Source organism: Hydra viridissima, unplaced genomic scaffold (genome assembly GCF_058129835.1).
Source record: "Hydra viridissima isolate aposymbiotic clone 2 unplaced genomic scaffold, HvirCarnegie_v1 scaffold_8, whole genome shotgun sequence".
NCBI lineage: Eukaryota > Metazoa > Cnidaria > Hydrozoa > Anthoathecata > Hydridae > Hydra > Hydra viridissima.
Genome location: NW_028324307.1, coordinates 15,376,118 through 15,395,268, shown reverse-complemented (window position 1 = coordinate 15,395,268; position 19,151 = coordinate 15,376,118). Strand labels below are relative to the sequence as shown.

Genomic DNA, 19,151 nt, shown 5'->3' with positions numbered 1-19,151 from the left:
CTACGTTCCGCCTTTAATTTTGTATTTTCTACTTCAAAACTTCCAGACTCTAATAAGTAAAAAAATAAGTGGAAAACTTTAGTGAAGGGACGAAATTAGGACGTCTCGTACAATATTCTAAAAATTTAGTCAGCTCTATTTTTATCACACAGCGTAAAGAATTCTTTATTGTTGCATCAGAAACTTAAATTCGTGGTTTTGATGTAGCGACACATTTTTTAGTTTACATATTTGTGTTAGAGGGGCGATATATCGGCACTCTAGCTGACTTACACTTTTATGATTTTGGACTTCAGAGTTTTTAAAGTTTAAAAAAAAAAATAGGAAAAGTTGGAAATCCAACTTTTTTTATATAAACAATTTTGACGACTTAAAAGATTTTGAAAGGAAAACTTTTGTCAGTTGACGAAAGTTCCGCTCCATGATGTTTGGTGTGATGATAGCATAAAAAGCGCTGAATTTATTTTATACTTTTAAAATGAATTCATTAATAATAACAAATAATAATAATAACAAACAATAGTAACAAAAATAATAACAAATAATAATAACAAATAAACGCTGGTTTTCCCATTAAGAGCGCGCACACACACACGCCCACAAAACAAAATTAAAAAAAAAAATTAAGAGCTAGGTCAATTGCCAGATACTGCATAAAACGCTCCAAACCCTTTAATAATTCAACTAATATATAGATAAAAATCATATTAATCAACAGAATATTTCCAAATTGTGAAAGCCTTCATTAAAGATTTAGTAATTCAAGTATTGGAACTATTTTGGTTGGGTCGTATAAACGATACAATTTGCAATAGGAGTATTTTTAACAAAAATTAGTTCATCGATATTTTTTTATATTAAATGATTTTCAATATAGATGAACATATCTGGAGAAACTCCAAGGAACCTGCAGAATACAGAAAATACAGAAGCTAATGGCCGCATCAAACAATATGTGAGCTTTATTTTTATGAATACTACCAATTATGATATTCTAATAATTCGTGTGTTGTATCTGGGATTTGTGTATGATATTCTAATATTTCGTGTGTTGTATCTGGTATTTGCGTATGATATTCTAATATTTCGTGTGTTGTATCTGGTATTTGCGTATGATATTCTAATATTTCGTGTGTTGTATCTGGGATTTGCGTATGATATTCTTATATTTCGTGTGTTGTATCGGGTATTTGCGTATGATATTCTAATATTTTGTGCGTCGTATCTGGGATTTGCGTAAGTTGCATTTTAGCAAAAAGAGATTGGAAAAAATGCAAAAAAAAAATCGCAATCTTGAGCGCTTAATTTCGTGTTTTCATTAATAAACTAAAAATAGCCAAAAACAGAAGTTGCATATGTATCAAAACTGGGACGAAATTCTGCAAACATTTTTAATTAAAAAAATTTAAGCCTTTATTAAATAATGTTTCTGTTTAAATAAACGCGTTATTTTAAATTCTATAGAACCTTTTAAGAAATAATAGCCATCAATAACATGCGTGATATTTGTTATGAATTTTCATGAAGATTTAGCTATGAGATTGACTTTCTTTATATGTAAAAATAGAATATTTATTGTACTTAAAAAAAAAACATACCGGAAAATGTAATTTAAAAAAATGAGTGGGCTAAGGTTTTAAATCGACTTCCGTTAAATTCCATTTATCAATGAGTTTAATCACATGAAATGATTTTTACGAGATTTTTGAGTGGGCTCCGAAGATTTAGGATACGAAGAATTAAGTAGCAGATAACAGGTTTGACTGACAGTTTCAGTCCTACAATAAAAAAAGATCAATTTCTGAGCATTGCGTCAGAAATAGTCAAAAATACCGCTATAAAACAGTTATGCAAACTGTTTATAGGGTCATCTCAGGTCCTAAAGATGCCAAAAACACAAAAATTTTCTTGTTTTTCGTTATGCATTTTACATAGCAAGAACATAAATCTGTCGGAGAACCGCCGCTGTCTCCGAGAGATTCACTAGGTATTGCAAAAGTTATTGCAAAAGAATTGCAAGGAGTTAACTGGTGTATGAAAACAAGAAATTTTTAGCGATAAAATTCTTTTTTTAAAGTGATGTGGAAAAGCAATTTTTCCGTGAAAACATTTTCTCTAAAACGTTTAGTGTGTGATAAAATGTATAAGCAACTACTTATTTCTATCGAGGTTGCAAAGCAGAGGTGGTAACTTTGGTATTTGAGGCTGTTTTAATTTTAGCAGACTTGGTTTGCACAGCGTGTAATGAGATTGAATCAACTAGCGTTTAAAAATTAATATCTACACGATTCGATGAGCAGGTATGCTGATTGATTGAAGTATATGACGGCATTTCCAGCAAGAAGAAGCTTCTGTCCACATCTCATACAATCAAAGCATAGATAAAATAACTTTAAATCAACCTACTGCCCTGCCTAGCTCATACACCAGCTCATTCACCAGATTTGAAAAAATAAAAAAAAACTAGTAAAGGATGGCTTCAAAACGGAACCCGAAATTTTTAAAGTAAAAAAAGGGTTCTCACTTGTATTTCCAACAAAATCGTAAAATCGATACAAAAGAATTGTCTATTAGTTTATCTAGCAATTGCTGTTTTTTTTTTTGTTTTTTTTTTGATCTATTAAACCATTCCATTGGTTGGTCTTTAACGGGTTCTACAATAACTTATAGCATAATTACTTGCGTTATAAGATATTGTGATATACAATTTATTTACAAGCTATTTTAAATAAATTAAAAACTAAGTTAATTGTAACATTTTATTGTTTCTTATTTTGTGTTCCATCGAACCAAATATTATAAAAGCTTTCCTTTTTTTAATGGAATGCAATTCATGGCAGTTTTTTAAATTCAATATGAAATTTTAGAAAGTATTATTCATTACTAAACTTTACGTTTCAGGCTTCCATTTCATTGTTTTAGTATGAATTTTAAATTTAGTTTACTAAATTGTTTGAGATTCATTGACCAAACTCAGACACTTGAAGTTTTTAAGTAAAATTCTCTTGATTTCTGAAAATCACAGTTGTTCGCTTATCATAAATTTAATGTGCACTTTAAAATATCTGCGCTGGAGGTCCACGCACGTTTATTTTCAGACCATATTGGCGCTTGTCTTCAGACCATACCGTCGCTTGTTTCAGACCGCATCGGAACTTATACTCAGAATGATTAATTGTGAATCATAGATTTAAGATTTTATAAAAAATTATAGATTTAATTTTGATTAATTCTATTTTTATCACCCAAACAATAATTGGAATTGAGGTCATGTTGAAATAGTTTCCAAAAGGCAATAAATCACATCTGTCAAGAATATAATCGGCTTCATTTTCCGATAATTTCTTTTTGTCTTCCTTAAGCTTCATATAACTCTCTAGCCATTAGCGATAAAGTAACAACTTAAGATCAAACAAGCCAATTACAGAGATAATAATTATAATGGAGACAATAATAAGAACAGCGATAATAATCCTTTGACTCTATAATAAGTTTATTGAAAACACATTTCTTTTGAAAATAAATAAATAGCGTATCATATCATGTGAAAAAAGATTCGTAACGATAAATTAGGAATTTTGTTATGCAGGACGTTTCATGCACATTTATCTACTACATTATTTTGGAATTTATTTTTATGAAATTTCAAAAAGAAGAAAGATAAAATTTAAATTTTGTAAAAAATGCAAAAAATCTTCGGAAAGTAATTAAAACTTTAGACCATTTCACAAATAAATAATATGTCACTACAATGAATAAACAGGCTTCACTGCAATAAAAATTAAGCCTTCAAACTTGGGAGCCGAACTAAGAAAACGTAAATTAGTTAACTAAATGTTTTTGTTATGATTCATAAAAACTTTCTTTTTAAATTGTTCATAATTAGTCATTATCTTGTACATTTCTATTACGTCACTAGTTTTTTTTTATACAGTTGTTTATGTTAATTTAGTTTAATTTAAAGAAATATATATATATATATATATATATATATATATATATATAGTAAAATTTGTATAAAAATAATACAGTAATGTGTCCAAAAATATTATATGAGGTTGAAATAGAAAGATCTTTTTTAAATATATGAAAATTTAAAGAGAAACGTCCATAAAGAAACAAAGGTTTTACGCACATATTGTTTCTTTAAATTCCAAAGAACATTTATTGTTAAAGAGTGCGATTTGATTTTCAGGCATATTTTTTTGGCCAATATCATAACCTTATCACTCACCATATCGTTAAATTACCACCTTTCAAATTAAGAATAACTAATCCAAAATAGATGATATTGCTTTTGGATCTCTTATATTTGGTTTAAGAGTTTATGACGCATTTCTCTTGTATATTACGCACAAAAAGTTATTGCACTTTGAATATCAATAGGTTACTTTATTTATCTATAATTCGCTTGTTCATATGATTGATGAGTTCAAGTGGTTGACTCAATCAACTCCGTTCGTAGCTTTTGTATATGCCTCCAAACAAAAAAAATCAGACCTTGCAAAGCTATAAAATTCTCAAGGTTCTTTCAGAAGAAAAACACTCGTTCATTTCTTTATTGGTTATCGATAGCTTAAAAAATTCAACTTTGGAAAATCAAGCAATTAAAAATTAAAAAAACAATAGCTGTTTCACTGATTTTTAAAGAAACGTTAAAAAACAAAAACAAAAAACAACAAAAAAACAAAAACAAAAAAAAATCGAAAAAAAAAAATCGAAAAAAAACCCCGAAAAAACATAAGCATTATTAAATTAATTTGATAAACTCAGTAAATGTTTTTTTTTAAAGGTTATCCATGATAATTTTGGAAAATATTTCGTTAGATTGCTAGTTAGCATACGAAAGTTTAAATTTTAAAAAATCCCACAACATAATTTATAAAAGTTTTAAAGGAAAGTTTCTTTATCTACTAATTTGAAAGATTTTATATATGTGTAGTCATGGGAACGAAAGTGTATCATTTTTAATGAAAATTTCTTTAATTTAAAGCTTTTTTAAAACTATCCTATCAATTTTATCAAGACTCTATTTAACAACCAACTCGAGTCATACAAGCGTGCAGAGTACTCTGAAAACGCTTTTTTTGTTATCATTATATACTATCTACACACTGAGATAGGGCTCAAAGATACTTTTTTAGATTTTTTTGCTAATGGATATTTTTAGTAAACGCTATTAATAATCTGCACTCTTTAGAACTTGATGCTATTGCTTCAAACGTAATAGTTAAAAATTAAGAACATAAGGGACTGTCGGAATTAGAATTCTGCGTGCATTGCAAATTAATAATTAACATAAATTAAACACACATTGCCGATAATAACTCCATTCAAATAGGTAACAATAAGTTGTTTTCCTCAATTTATTAGGTAGGGTTTTGTCGTAATACGTTTAACTTATCGTGGCGATGAATATTTATATTTATAGTAAATAAACAGAATGTTACATATAAAGTAATAAAGTGCAAGATTTTCTTGTACAATGATTTTGCGGTAAAAAAAAAAAAAAAAAGGCTTAAAAAATTTTCTATATCGGAAGTAATTACACACCTAAGTTGGTCTGAATGCAACAATCGTGCGCAAATCACGATTGTACTTTTATCGTATTGTTTTTCAATACAAAAAAAACTCCCACTTAACACTGTGCTTTTCTGCATTATTAAACTAAGACATTGTATTTGTTGTCCACTTTTCAGGCATCTAAAAATTAAATTTAGGAGTTACTTTTGAAAAAATAATTTTCTTGCATATCAAGTTTATGTGGTCGCCTAATTATATATTTACGACTCGATCATTATTTACTTTTTTCTTTGTTAGTCATGCCATTTAATTCTTCTGTTTACACAGATCTTGGCTATATTTTACCGCCAAAGGACTTGCAACCTTTAAATAGGCTTAAGGTTGTGTTTCTTCAAGTGATTATAAAATAAGTCGGTATTATTTCCCAAGAAGATAACAGAGCCGGTAATGCAATTCGAATATTCATCCTGCCCATAAAAACTTATTCATTTACTACTCCGTATTTTGGCACTATTCGTTTATCTTATGATAAATATTTATTTGAACGCACAATATTTGTGAGCATAGCTTAGCTCCATTTATCGTTTTGTTTCTGAAACTTTTCTAATTAAAACTCATTCCTCAAAAATCTTTTAAACTAATGATGCATGGATTTGATAAAACGCACGTAAAAACACTTGAAAATCAATAAAAATGAAGAACGTTTTTATAAGGTAAAAATGATTAGAGGAAGAGATTGGATTAAGGACCGTATTAAATAGTTTTAATATATGCGGCTTCCAGTATTTGGAAATTCTTAATGTTTGTGGGATGTTAATCTGCTAATTTTACTTTTCATTCATTTTGGCTTTTTTTTTAACTTTATTAAGTCTGATGTTTTTTGGATTAAGAAATTTTTTATATTTATTTTTCAAAATATGTATTAGTTTATTTAGTTATACAAATTTTGCGCAACAACTGTCTGCCTTGTAATATAACCTTTCAAATCTCTATAATCTGAGGGTTATTTTTAAAATCCAGTCAAAATTTCAGCTTTTTGTTCATGAATACACAGCATTAGCAATAAAAAATGAAAATAACTTTTAACAATTAAAAAAAGTAACGTATTCTTGTCAGAGCATTTTTCGCTTAAACTTTCATGCGTGTGAATAAAAAAAGTTTACAGTGTTGGAGTTTACGAAGATCGTTTTCTTAAATTTATAGAACTTGGATATTCAATCCTAGCTAATTTTTTTTAAGCTGTAAAATATTTTAAAGATAATCTTATTTGTAAACCTTTACAGATAACTAACGAATAAAATTTTTTAAAAAAAAAAATCATTACATTATCTCTTTACTGACGTTTTTTTTCCTTCGTTAATTAAGCCAATCATTGAAAAGTTTTTTTCATGCGTATGTGGAGAAAAATTTATTCATTATTTTCTAGGCGGTAAGTTATTAACACTCTGCAGCGGAGTGTGAGATTATCACAGTCTTAAAAAATGTAACTGGATTTGTATACGTCAGAAACGGATGAACATGAAAAACATGCAAAAACACGACTTCCAATTGGTTAGATTTAAAACTTGCATTCTGATTGGTTTTTTAAAGTAATGTTTATAAATCCTTTTTGATAAATTTACAAGAGATTATGATTTCTATTATTTACTTAATAATAGTCCATTGTAAATCTTTTGTGTGTTTCCTTGTATTCCTTGAATGAAAAGAATTCGCTTCACTGAAATCTTGAGCTAAAAAATCCATAATAACAAAGTTTGGAGTTTTTTTATTTGGTTTAGCGTTAAAGCCAGTAACTGCTATTCTCAAAGCTGAATATTTGAGAATAAAGTTTTATAAAGAAGATATTTTTACTTGGATAGCTTATACATTTTTTGTAAATAGTAGCATTAACACAGTGAAAGATTTTGGTGAGGTTAAGTGAGATTGTGGCCGCGCTGGTGGCCAATGTTTATGAACACCCTAATGCAGGAAGAAACTCAAGGAAGTCTGTCATGCTGAGCGAAGGGTTAGTGCAGTGATATACTGTATGAGTAACAATATATGTTGCTCTATCTTTTTATAAGATTTCTTCATTTTATAAAGAAATGGAAAATTCTAGTTGTAATTTTTCCTAAACAACTTTCGAAAGTTGATTTACTATATTATAAAATTTCAAGCCTCACAGTTAAACAGATCCATTACGTACGTGTGTGTGTGTGTGAGTGTGTGTGTGTGTGTGTGTGTGTGTGTGTGTGTGTTTGTGTGTCTATATATATATATATATATATATATATATATATATATATATATATATATATATATATATATATATATATATATATATATATATATATATATATATATATATATATAAAGAGAGAGAGAGAGAGACACACACACACACACAAACACATATACATGCATGCAGTATGTATGTATGTATGTATGTATGTATGTATGTATGTATGTATGTATGTATGTATGTATGTATGTATGTATGTATGTATGTATGTATGTATGTATGTATGTATGTATGTATGTATGTATGTATAATTTCTCTATTTTTTTATGGTACTTTAGCCTTAACGCTATATCATTATTTATAGACCTGTATTCTATAATGCACTATTACAGGCATGCATAAATACAAACATGCAAGCATACATACACGCGCACACACACATGCACACACACACACACACACACACACACACACACACTGACTAACATTTTCATGTATATATAGGAAAAAAAACAAGTTCTTTAGGTCTTACTTTAAAATATCTTTTGTATTCTAATATTGTAAAATCTGCTAATCTACAAATATCCGATGATAATTAGCATCAATGATATAAGACTTACGTCGACTTAACTACAATGGACCAAAGAAATTCTTGGTTGTTACGCAATTTAGCTGGATATCACGAATTATGTGCTATACAGTAGCCTATTATGAAAAGATTTTCCGTAAAACCTTTATATTGCCGTTGGGTTTTTCGTGTTAACTACTTTTTTTTTTTAGTTTTTTTTTTCTTTTTTTTTACTTACATGACAAATGCTGATTGGTATTTCAGTATGTTTTTGGGATGTACCAGCTTGATTGCAACATAATGACCTTTTTTCTAATCTTCGTGTTATCTCTACTTCCGCTATGATTATTGATGAATGCTTTTTTATTGTACATTATATTTTTAAATTTTGATTTATTTGATATGAAGACAAAAAAATTAAAATTTTTTGTGTGAATGGAATTCCTTTTTCATAAGTTTTTAAAAAAAACAATTATCGTTAGACTTTATTGATTAGCATTACAAAACAGTCCAAAATGAAATTGAATTTTAGTCTTCTTCAGGACCGATAAAAACCGTTAACGGTCTTTCAGTTAAAAAATATATTTAAAATTTTTAACTTACTTAAGAAACTAGTTTTAACTCGTTTCATTTTGTTTGAAAAAAGGAAATCCTTAAAATAAAACGTCGCAACAAAAAATTATTAGATTTAATACCAGAATTTATAAATTGAGATGGCGCCTTTAAAACGTCACATTAGGTAATGCACATGCCAACCAATTTTGAATTCTAGTGTGACCCGTGGGGCGTCGTTGTCGGTTTCTGAAATTTGAAAAAGTTTAACATTTTGCTGATCTAAAAAATTACAATAATTTTTTAATAATTATAATAATTTTTTACTTTTTAATGTTTTCAAGTGGAATTTTTTGTGGAAATTTACAAAACCTTTCGTAATTGGTGACTAGTTTTGTTAAGCCACCTTTAGTTAAGACTTTTATATCAATTCACGGGAGATTTGTCAATTTCTTAAAGTACTTTTTAATAATTTCCGCTTTTTTCATCGAAGTTTTTTTTTAAACAAAGTAGTTATAAACAAATCATTTTAATATTTTTTATTTCGAAGCCACTATGGTTGTTTAGTTTGTTTTTATTCGGCTTTTATTGCTGTTTTGTAGTTGTTGTTGTAGTTGCTTTTTTAGATAAAAGGTTTGATGATTGCCTTTACTGTATTTTGATTCTTTTTGTTTTGTCATTGGAAGTGACGCTTTCCATTTATCTTAGGCTGACGTTGGATAACATTATTGCAAGGCTGTCCAGCGACAAAAAATACCTAAATGGTGGAGACAGAAAGGCAGAACACATATTGTTGGTCAGTAAAATTTTGCATTTAGGCATTCATTTTTGCAGAAAAACTTATACATTTGTCAAAAAATAATCATTAGGAAATCTTGCTTTAGTCATAAGAAATGACGCGCAGTCTTTGTGTAAAGTATTCTCACGAAAACTCTTTAATCATGTTGGTTTATTTCTTTTTGTATTTTTTTGCTTGGTTACAATTACTTATTTCCGAAATTCATTTAAATTCATCTGCGCACAGAAATTGCAGAGTTGCTAATTGTTTTCACTTAAATCGTGATTTTTTAATGATATTAATATTAAAAAAGTTAATTTCAGAGTTCTGGGTAATTTATCTTTTTGTGCTCGTCGTTAAACAAAAAAAAACCCTTAACGAAATAAAATGCCGTACAAGTTTTCTGCTAATAAAGTGTACACAGAAATGTACGTTGTTAGGCATACAAAATTGATTGATCTGGTTAAATTGCTTGGATAATCTAAGGAAGTGACACTCGATTATAAGCCTAAAAACTGTTTAGTTTTGGCTTTCCGAGAGCTGTAAAGTCACTAATGGTCATTGCGATAATCTGCGTACATAAGAACGCAAGAACTGTTCAAGGAAAACAAGAATGGTAATTAAGCACTTTTCGTAATTTTGATCAGTAAATATTTTTTCCTTCGATTTTCATTCACACTACTCGTGTTATTTTTACTCTAAATATCATCGACTTTTTCTTACTTGAGGCAATAAATTTTCTATGACAAAATATGTAAAGGACAACGTTTAGGAAAAACGTAAAAGATACAATCAAAAATATAAGTAAAAAAATATTAGTTTTCGTTGTCACAGTCATAGCCGAAAATAGATTCCCTCCGTGATTTAACAAACATATGTCAAAGTAAACTTTTTAAAGTACAAAACTAGATCCCTAGAAAGATCCGAAAGCAATTGAAATTTTCTGTCCAGATTTATATGTAGAAATAGAGAAATCTGGGTAGAAAAGTTTGATATTTTACTCAAATAATATTTTATTACTCTTTTTATTTTTGTAATTTTTTATTATCAACTCAACGAAATAGTTAAGAATATTCACCTGCATTTTTTTGATTATAGTAAACACTTTTTGTTGCATTTTTAACTAAAATTATAGGTTTTCCAACGATGCATATAGTACATTTTCTTTGCATACCATGCAGAGAAAATGTAAATAACATTAAATTCACCCGACAATCTACCATCCTGTTACACGCATTTCATCTAAATCAATGAAAGACAAAAAACTTCATAGATTTTGCGTAATCTGTAATAATCTTGGAATTTTCGGAAATATTATAGAATTTAACATAAGCAATAAATAGCATAAAAAAAATCAATCTGAAAATCTTTAACATTCAAATATGGAATCTCAATCCGCTGAAAAATTATATATAATAAACTGTATAAAAACGAAAAGCTACAATACTAGATTTATGAATAAAGTGAATTGTCCAGAAGGACAATGCTTGCCAGAATATTTCCAAAATACTCTGGCAAGTATTTTTTCAAAATATTCTGGAATATTTTATTTTTTGAATAATTTCAAAAAACAATACAATATATTAAAATTTCACTAAAAAATTAATCTGAAGAAAAGCATGCTTTTAGCTTTGTCTTCTATAAAAATTTTTCTAAAATAAATTTGTTTCATAATAAACCTCACCAAGAAAAAGCCAAAATTGTGTATTAGAAAGAAAAATGAAATTGCAGCACAGGTTAAAAGTGACAGTTGTTTATCTATTGGACTTTTAACTTTTCTTACGCAAACAAAAGAAAAAAGAATTCGCGTGTAGATGTTGCGATTTTTCTTAAAGTAATAAAGCTTCAAGAAAAATCCTAATAATTCTTACTTCTTGGAAAATTATTTGATGTCACCTCGTCAAGCAGATCGGATGTAATAAAAGCGTCTGAGGTTCTAATCTTTAAATGAACTTTTGTAAGCCTCAATTCATTAAATTTAAAACTCTTTAAAGCTTGGTTTCTTTTTGAAACTTAATAATTTAAAAAGCTGAGCAGTTCGCGATTTTAATCCTAAAAATAGTTAAGGTTTTCAGTGAGTTAAATAAATTTTTTATTCGGTGAGGTTATTTCATGTTTGAATTTATTTTATATAATAAATTCTTTAACATCTCGCTGAATGTTAATGATTCTTATCGATGAACTTAATTAAAAAGAATATAATTTACAGTTAGCAAATACTTTTAAAAATGTTTTAAACTGCACGCATGCGCATTATTACTGTAGTTCAAAGGAAAACAAGATCAAATGTGTCATCCAAAATAATGATGGAGTAAATAAAAACTTTGATTACATAAACAGATATGTTTGCTTGGCTGATTTAATGATATTTAAAAGAAAATACCCTATTGCCGTGGACATTTCTATATATTTTTTACGCTCAAATGATTTGACCTCACGTCATTTACAAAAGATAATGAAAATATGCCCTCTCATCATCGTCAATACTATTACGTGTTTATGATGTAGATTTTACGTCATCTATAATCATGTAAACATGAAGATTTAATCAAGATCTCAGATTTCTTTTATTTGCTTATATACTCTTATATATACTCTTATAGGTCTGAAAATCTTGAGAAAACTAAAGTGATTTGCAAAAAATGATAACCAACTCTAAAATTATTTTTTTTAACTAAAAATCAATAACTCCTCAAATGAAACAATTACATTTATCCCAGAACAAAATAACTTACTTACTAATTAGTTTTTTTAATGGACATCTTTTATTTTCGTCTTAATTTTAAAAGTTCTTATAAATTTTTAAAATCTTATAAATTATAAATTAAAAAAGTTGAAAGTCAAATTTCTGTGAAGGTATATTACTTACATACAAGACAATTAAATAAAAAAATTTAACTGGTGCATTGATAAACTAAATTTATGAGTGTTAGGTGGAAAGGGCTTCTAGCTCCGTTAACAAATTCTTTGTAGCATTTTCATATTACTTTATAACTAATATTATTGTGTTGCTATTGGAAACCGCATCACACTTGTTTTTTTTTACAAATTTATTTATTGCTTTAGGTATCGCAAACAAACAACGCTTGCTTATCTCTTTCTTCAGGTAAACCATTACTTTTTAGGTCGCTGTTAATTAATTTTTTGTCACAGAGCTGACATGATTCTTTACTAGGGTAGTAATGATAAATGTATTTTAATTTGAAAAAAATGTCCTATAACACAACATTAACATAAATACAACACACCACGGGTGTAAAAACAACGGTAACTTTTCTTCTTAATTAAAATCCTGGCAAATACCCTTTGGACTGCTATCAATGGGATGGGATACACTTTTTACTAACTTCCTCAGTGGAGTCCCTCTCCCCAACTATGTAGTAGAATCATGCTTATATGACACACATTAACAAATTTATGGTTTAACATAGTTCCAGTTATCAATGTTGTACATTTTTTAAAATTTATTTTCTTTTTAAATTTTAAATCTCCCTTTCAAACATTTTCAATATTTTTATGGTGTTTTATAATTAGACGACGAGTTGGAAGTTGGTGCGGAGCCAGATTTACATCAATGTGGGCATTGTAAGCTAATGTTTGATAGCTTACGGAAGTACTTCCTTCATAAACTTCAAAAAGCTTGTTGGGAGAATCACAAAAGTGTGGATGAAGAATGGAATGAGAGTAGCACAACTGCTTCACCATGTATGTCAGATCTAAAAGATGATAACGAAGAAGATGAGAAGGAAAATGCTGACCAAGTGAGAAAAGTTGTATACCACTAATTAACACAGGGGCTAGTTATCACATTTTTTTCATTTTTGACTATTAGATAAGTGTGCAATGTCCTTTTTGACTATTAAATAAGTGTACAATGACTATTGAATAAGTGTCCAAATTAATTCTTTTGTTCATAACATAGATCTAGGCTATGATCAAATTTTTTATTTTAAAAAAAAAAAGGCTAAAGCAAAGAAAATAATTTAAAAAAAAACTACTAATAAGTTGTTAGTATAAAGCTAGTCAGGACATACAAAATCTCTGTCTATGAATATTTTTAGCAAAATTAAAAATATACAATAAATGTCTAATCACAAATGCAAAGTATGTTTTTTTCTATAAATTATAGAAACCGCTTAATAATTAGCTTGCCCCATCTAGATTGTGAAAAGAGCCTCTGTAGGAGAAGGTATATTATACCAAACCCAAACTTTTTATTAGCAGTCTCTCCTAATCAAAAGTTTGGGTTTGGTATAATATACCTTCTCCTACAGAGGCTCTTTCCTAATTGTTTTTATATAATTTTAACTTGGATTTTAGCCTTGTTATGGTGATACTAAAAGTATTCAAAATAGACAGCCAAAGAGGTCAGTATCTTTATGGAATGGATAATATTTTTGAAAAAACCTCATTTGATTCATTATTTTGCAGTTTCAAGATATTTACTTTATTTTCAGAAAAAATCGTAAAGGTATTGTTCGACGTATAAAACCTGCGAAAGAAAATGAGGACACAAATAGTGAATATAAATTTTATGCAAAAAATACTAAGCTTAAACCTTATGTTAATAATGCATTTTCCCCTGACCAAAAAACTGAAAGTTACTCTGTTGCAAAAGATTCTCTCAAAGAAGAAAACACAATTGACAGTACTAATTTAAAAAGTCTATTTTCTTCTGAAAAATCAGAGAATAAAACAAGAAGTAGTTATTCTGAAGATCTTCCAAGCTCACAGTTTGATCAAGTGCCATCAAAATTACCACCTGTCATGAGTACAAGTGCAGTGTTAGATTTCAAGCATTTAAAGCAGTCCTTCTTGCATCGTAAACCTTATGCTGATTACTCTCATAATGGTTTAATAAGAAATAAAATTGATTTTGAAAAAACTGATGATGCAACTAACTATTATGACAATTCTGAAAACTCATTTCTAAAAAATAATAGAATTCAGTACTCACCCGTGGATAAGGGGAAAATGCTTAGTATCAATTCATCTTCTTCTGGGAATAAAAATCAGAATAAATCCTTTAAGGTTGGTGGTACTCTTAGTGAAGAAGATCATAGTATGCCTTCTGAAATGACAGCCCTTAAAAATCGGTCGTCTTCTTTAGCAAGCTATGGATTTTTCAAAAAAGAAATTGCAGATGATGATGAAGAGATTTTGAATACAGAAAATACAGATAAATTTGATCAAGCAAATAGTTTTCGTAGCATCAGTCTATCAAAGCCTGAGTTAGTATTACTTAAAATTAAACCAGGAAATATATTAATAATTTTATTTTAAAAAGTATTTTCTACATAAACTTTAAAATTTCAAATTTTTAAAAACTCATAGCAACTTATCTAATCATCATTTTTACTTTTAGAGATATAAAGGCGAAATCAACAGTAAGTCCAACAATAGAAGAGGATAGCTTGCATAGCAATGAAGACTTTGATGAATCGTATAAAGGTCTGTCATAATAAATGTTAAATGCTGAAAATAAGATCACAAAGTTTTTATGTTTAAAGCATCTTTTTTTTCTTTGTGTAATTTAAAAAATTTTCTGTGTAAGTTTTGTATAAGTTTTAATGAAGTTTATATATTTGCACACTGAAAGTATTTTTCTGCCACACCTAGATCAAGCAAAAATTGAAGCGATTGAGCTAGCCTCATCTCAAGATTTTTCACTTGCTGACAAATCTGTTGAACTCATAGCAGAAACATCTCAATCAGGCGAACCGTCATGGAAGCATGCCAAGCAAGTCTATCGCTGTCCTTTATGTGCTAAAGTTTTTCCATTCAAGAGCAAACTACAGCGCCATGTTTTAGTGCATACAGGAATTAAACCCTATAAGTGAGTGGAGTCTAATTGCTAAAATTTAGTCCATACAGGAATTAAAACCTATAAGTGAGTGGAGTCTATTTGCTAAAATTTAGTGCATACAGGAAATAAACCCTTTAAGTGAGTGGAGCCTAATTGCTAAAATTTAGTGCATACAGGAATTTAACCCCAAAAGTGAGTATTATCTAGTTGCAAAAATTTAGGAACTTTGTTAAAATATATTTTGAATTTAAAATGTTCCCTCAAAATTAAGGTGCACAGTATGTGGAAGAGGTTTTACTCAACAGATTGATTTGCAACGACATCTCACACGACATACTGGGGAAAAACCATTTAAATGTCACTTGTGTAAGGCTCAATTCATACGAGCTGATAATTTGCGTAAACATTGCAAAGATGCGCATTACGTCAGTATTGATGAACCTATTAGAAAAAGACGTAGAAAGACAACGGGTAGTGATACAGTATTGCCACCGTTAGAAGTGGCTATCGCACTAGCATTAAGTGAAACAGAAAGAAATGGTGGCCGAGTCCTTGGAAGAATGAACACGAGACCTCCAGTGCGTGCTCCTAATCAGACAAAACATGGGTAAGCTGTAAGCTTTTGTGATTTTTTTTTTTTTTTAATTGTTTGAGTCATTGTGAAAATTATGATGTTTTATCCTTTTATTTTCACGTGACTTAAATGATTTGAGTGAAAAAAGTTCATGATAATTTAAATATTCCCAGTATCTTAAAATATTATACTCGTATTTATTATACTTTATATCATATTATTATACTCATATTTGCTAAAAAAATTTTATAGTGCAAATTACCAATCCTCTCAAGGACAGGATAACTTTGTCCAATCACCGTATTCCAGTCTTCACAAAGAACTTATTGATAACGATATTGTTTGCGTATCACCTTCTAAAGGAGATTCTGGAAGTCCTTTCCTTGAATCTAGATATAAAATAGAAGAGGATTCCAGATTGAGTAGCTCTCCTCCATATCAGAAACAAAGAAGGAATTACAGTGATGAACAATCAAGTCAAAAAAAGAATAAAGATGAACTACATTTTAGTAATCTTGATAAAATGGGGAAATTGAACGATATCTCAACAAACCAAAATGGTTTTTCTTTAAAGTCTCCTTGTGACACGAAAGAAGATGTTTCATTTGTATCTCAACGACGAACCTATAATGAAGACAGACGTTCATATGATTTGATTAACCGTGAAAAAAAACAACTCACTAGAGCAAAAGGTACAGAAACTCGACAATACGAGGGTTTTTACCAAAGACGACATAGCTTATTAGACGAACGGGATTTGGAAACGCATTATGATTCTCCCTCAAACTACCGCAAACAAAACAAAAACTTTCAAGATTCGCTCTACACAAGTGACAAAAATTATTTAAATATATCTTCGTCTCCAAGGTTCTTTGCTTCAGATCGTGTGAAACGAAATCCTTCTCCAACTTATTGCAATACTCAATCTGACCATACTAAGTCACATCAAATACTTTTTAGAGATAAGCCTAGTGTAAGCTATGGTGATTATTTTCCTCCTGCGAGCTTTTCGCCAGATTCTAACGATCAAGAAGATCGTGCTAATATAAAACATTTTCAAGAAAACTATAGTCGTAAACTTGCGTATAACAAAGCACCCCTCGCAGACTTCAGATATTCAAGCGATCATCGCGATTTCGTTCCTAACAAAACAAATAGACATGCATCAGAAAGCAAAAATTCAATTCGCGGGGGGGAGAGTAGTTCTTCCTACAGGTCGAACTTTAACTTAAATGAAGTAGAAAACGTATTCGTCGAAGATCAAGAGACGCCTATAGTCCATCCTAGCGAAGAAGGTCATACGTAATATGCGATACATATTATTGGGTATTTATAAAAAAGATGCGCTGAATCAGATATCTGAAAAATTGCGCTCAGAAAATTTGAAGGCACTGCATTTGCCTTCATTTATTGAAAATACACATTACTCACTAAATTATTCGTTGCTTTTAGGCTAAATTATACTGCGCTTAAAGGCTAAATTATTATGAGCTTTTTCTACAAATTGTATAATGTTATTTAATCACCTGTTATATAAATGCTTTTTTTCTAAATATATTTATCAATTATACTTGATTTTTTTTAAAGTAAGAAAAGCGGAAACTGATTTGACTGAGATTTCCATAACTACTTTTTTTTTTTTTAATTATTCAAAACTGAAAGGGGGGGGGATGAGGGAGGGATATGCCATCCCAATTGATTATAGTTTCCATCAAGAATCAATCTTTGTTCTGAAAATTTTAATACCTTAATCTTAGTTTAGAAAACACTTGTTTAATAATATTTCTTTTTTTTTTTAAACCTACCTTCATTTTTGAATTCTATATTACAAAGCGGTTTTATTTAGGACATTTTTCCCAAATTGTATAATTTTTTTTTACTTTGCCCTGACATCAAATAAAACTAGGTGCTATTATTTTACAAACAATTTTATAAAGTACTAACGTTTCAGAGGCCTGATGCAACAGCTCTGGAATGAGATCGTACAAGAATGAAAATCTTGATTGTTAAAGTGTCGTCATATTTTTTATTTTTAAAAACACCTAGTCATAAAACTCCGTTTAAAAAAAAGTTTTGATGACAGCTTCAAAACTTCATTTTTGTTTCAACAGTTCTCGTAATGTTCGATTATTCCGTTAAATTTATTTTTCAAAAGCACAAAACAAATTAAATACGGATGTTAAATTATTACATAGAAAACCTAATTTTTTTTTTTAAAAAATAAATGTGCTTTAAAAAATTTAATCAAAGTCTAGGTATGTGCGTATCTGCGATTTACGGCACCGATTTTAAAGTTAAAATCTGTGACCATTTTTTCACCGCGTGCTCGAGGTAGGTGTCGTAAGGATGGATTTTTCTCGTCTTTTTTTTAGAATTTTATATTGACTTAGATAATATTTTAAAAGTAGAGTGTTGTAAGTATATTGCAATCTGACTTTTGAATCAATTTTATATATCTATTTTCTATGTACCTGCCAAATTTTATTAAAAAATAATGACACGCTCATATTCTATTTTTGCACGCAGTAAAGGTACCAAATATTCTTCTGGAGAGGTTGGGGGGGGGGGATTCAAGATTATGAACCTTTTGTATATTTGACTTTTTTATTCATTAAAAAATTGTTTTTTTAGAAAAATGAAACTTTATTTAAAATATTGGTGATTTTTTTAAAGTATTCAAAACATGATTTACACAAAAAAACACACAAAAAAAAAAACCATATTCTGTTATTAGTTGAATAAAAATATAACCGAGGCAAAGTGATGCGCTAAAAACTAAACAATGAAGTTCTATTATAAAACCACCGTAAGCCGAACGCTAATTTTTTAAGTTGGTTGCAGTTTTCTTAAGCATTCCTTATAGTGAATTTTTGTCACTTAAGTGGGCATAACTTTTAGTAGAATCATTAGTTTTTTATGAAATTTTCGCCATCGTTATACTGATTTAAAGCTCTTTACAATGATGTAAAATAATTAAATAGCTGAATAGTTTAAAAATTTTGTACACTTACCTACAAAGTCGATTTATTTTAAAGATTTGTTACTTTTTGTCATTTACCAAAAAAACCAAACGCTTTGATTATAAAAGAAGGTATATAAAGTTTTTTTTCTAAATTATTTTTGTTATAA

At 28.8% G+C, this 19,151-nt stretch overlaps 1 protein-coding gene and 1 long non-coding RNA gene across 7 annotated transcripts; one reads left to right on the top strand and one right to left on the bottom strand.

The window, feature by feature from the left end:
* The first annotated feature begins 758 nt into the window (after positions 1-758).
* Positions 759-17,590, top strand: LOC145194781 (uncharacterized). 6 transcript variants are annotated; one of them, XM_080072452.2, is made up of 10 exons: positions 759-955; positions 9,573-9,660; positions 12,709-12,748; positions 13,177-13,403; positions 13,963-14,009; positions 14,100-14,873; positions 15,008-15,093; positions 15,262-15,478; positions 15,720-16,055; positions 16,275-17,590. In XM_080072452.2, the coding sequence occupies exons 1-10, from the start codon at positions 936-938 to the stop codon at positions 17,326-17,328; spliced, it is 2,889 nt and encodes a 962-aa protein (XP_079928578.2). In that variant the 5' UTR covers positions 759-935; the 3' UTR covers positions 17,329-17,590. The 6 variants fall into 6 exon arrangements, with proteins under 6 accessions (XP_079928578.2, XP_089951613.1, XP_089951615.1 ...); XM_090095487.1 differs by having other exon boundaries at positions 809-955; positions 13,177-13,746; positions 13,917-14,009; XM_090095489.1 differs by having other exon boundaries at positions 836-955; positions 13,177-13,438; positions 13,917-14,009.
* On the bottom strand, positions 9,042-11,636 carry LOC149885303 (uncharacterized). Its single transcript, XR_016454857.1, has 3 exons — positions 11,514-11,636; positions 10,721-10,884; positions 9,042-9,113 (listed from the first exon to the last, which is right to left on the bottom strand). It is a non-coding gene; the product is annotated as an uncharacterized LOC149885303 (long non-coding RNA).
* Positions 17,591-19,151: the final 1,561 nt, after the last annotated feature.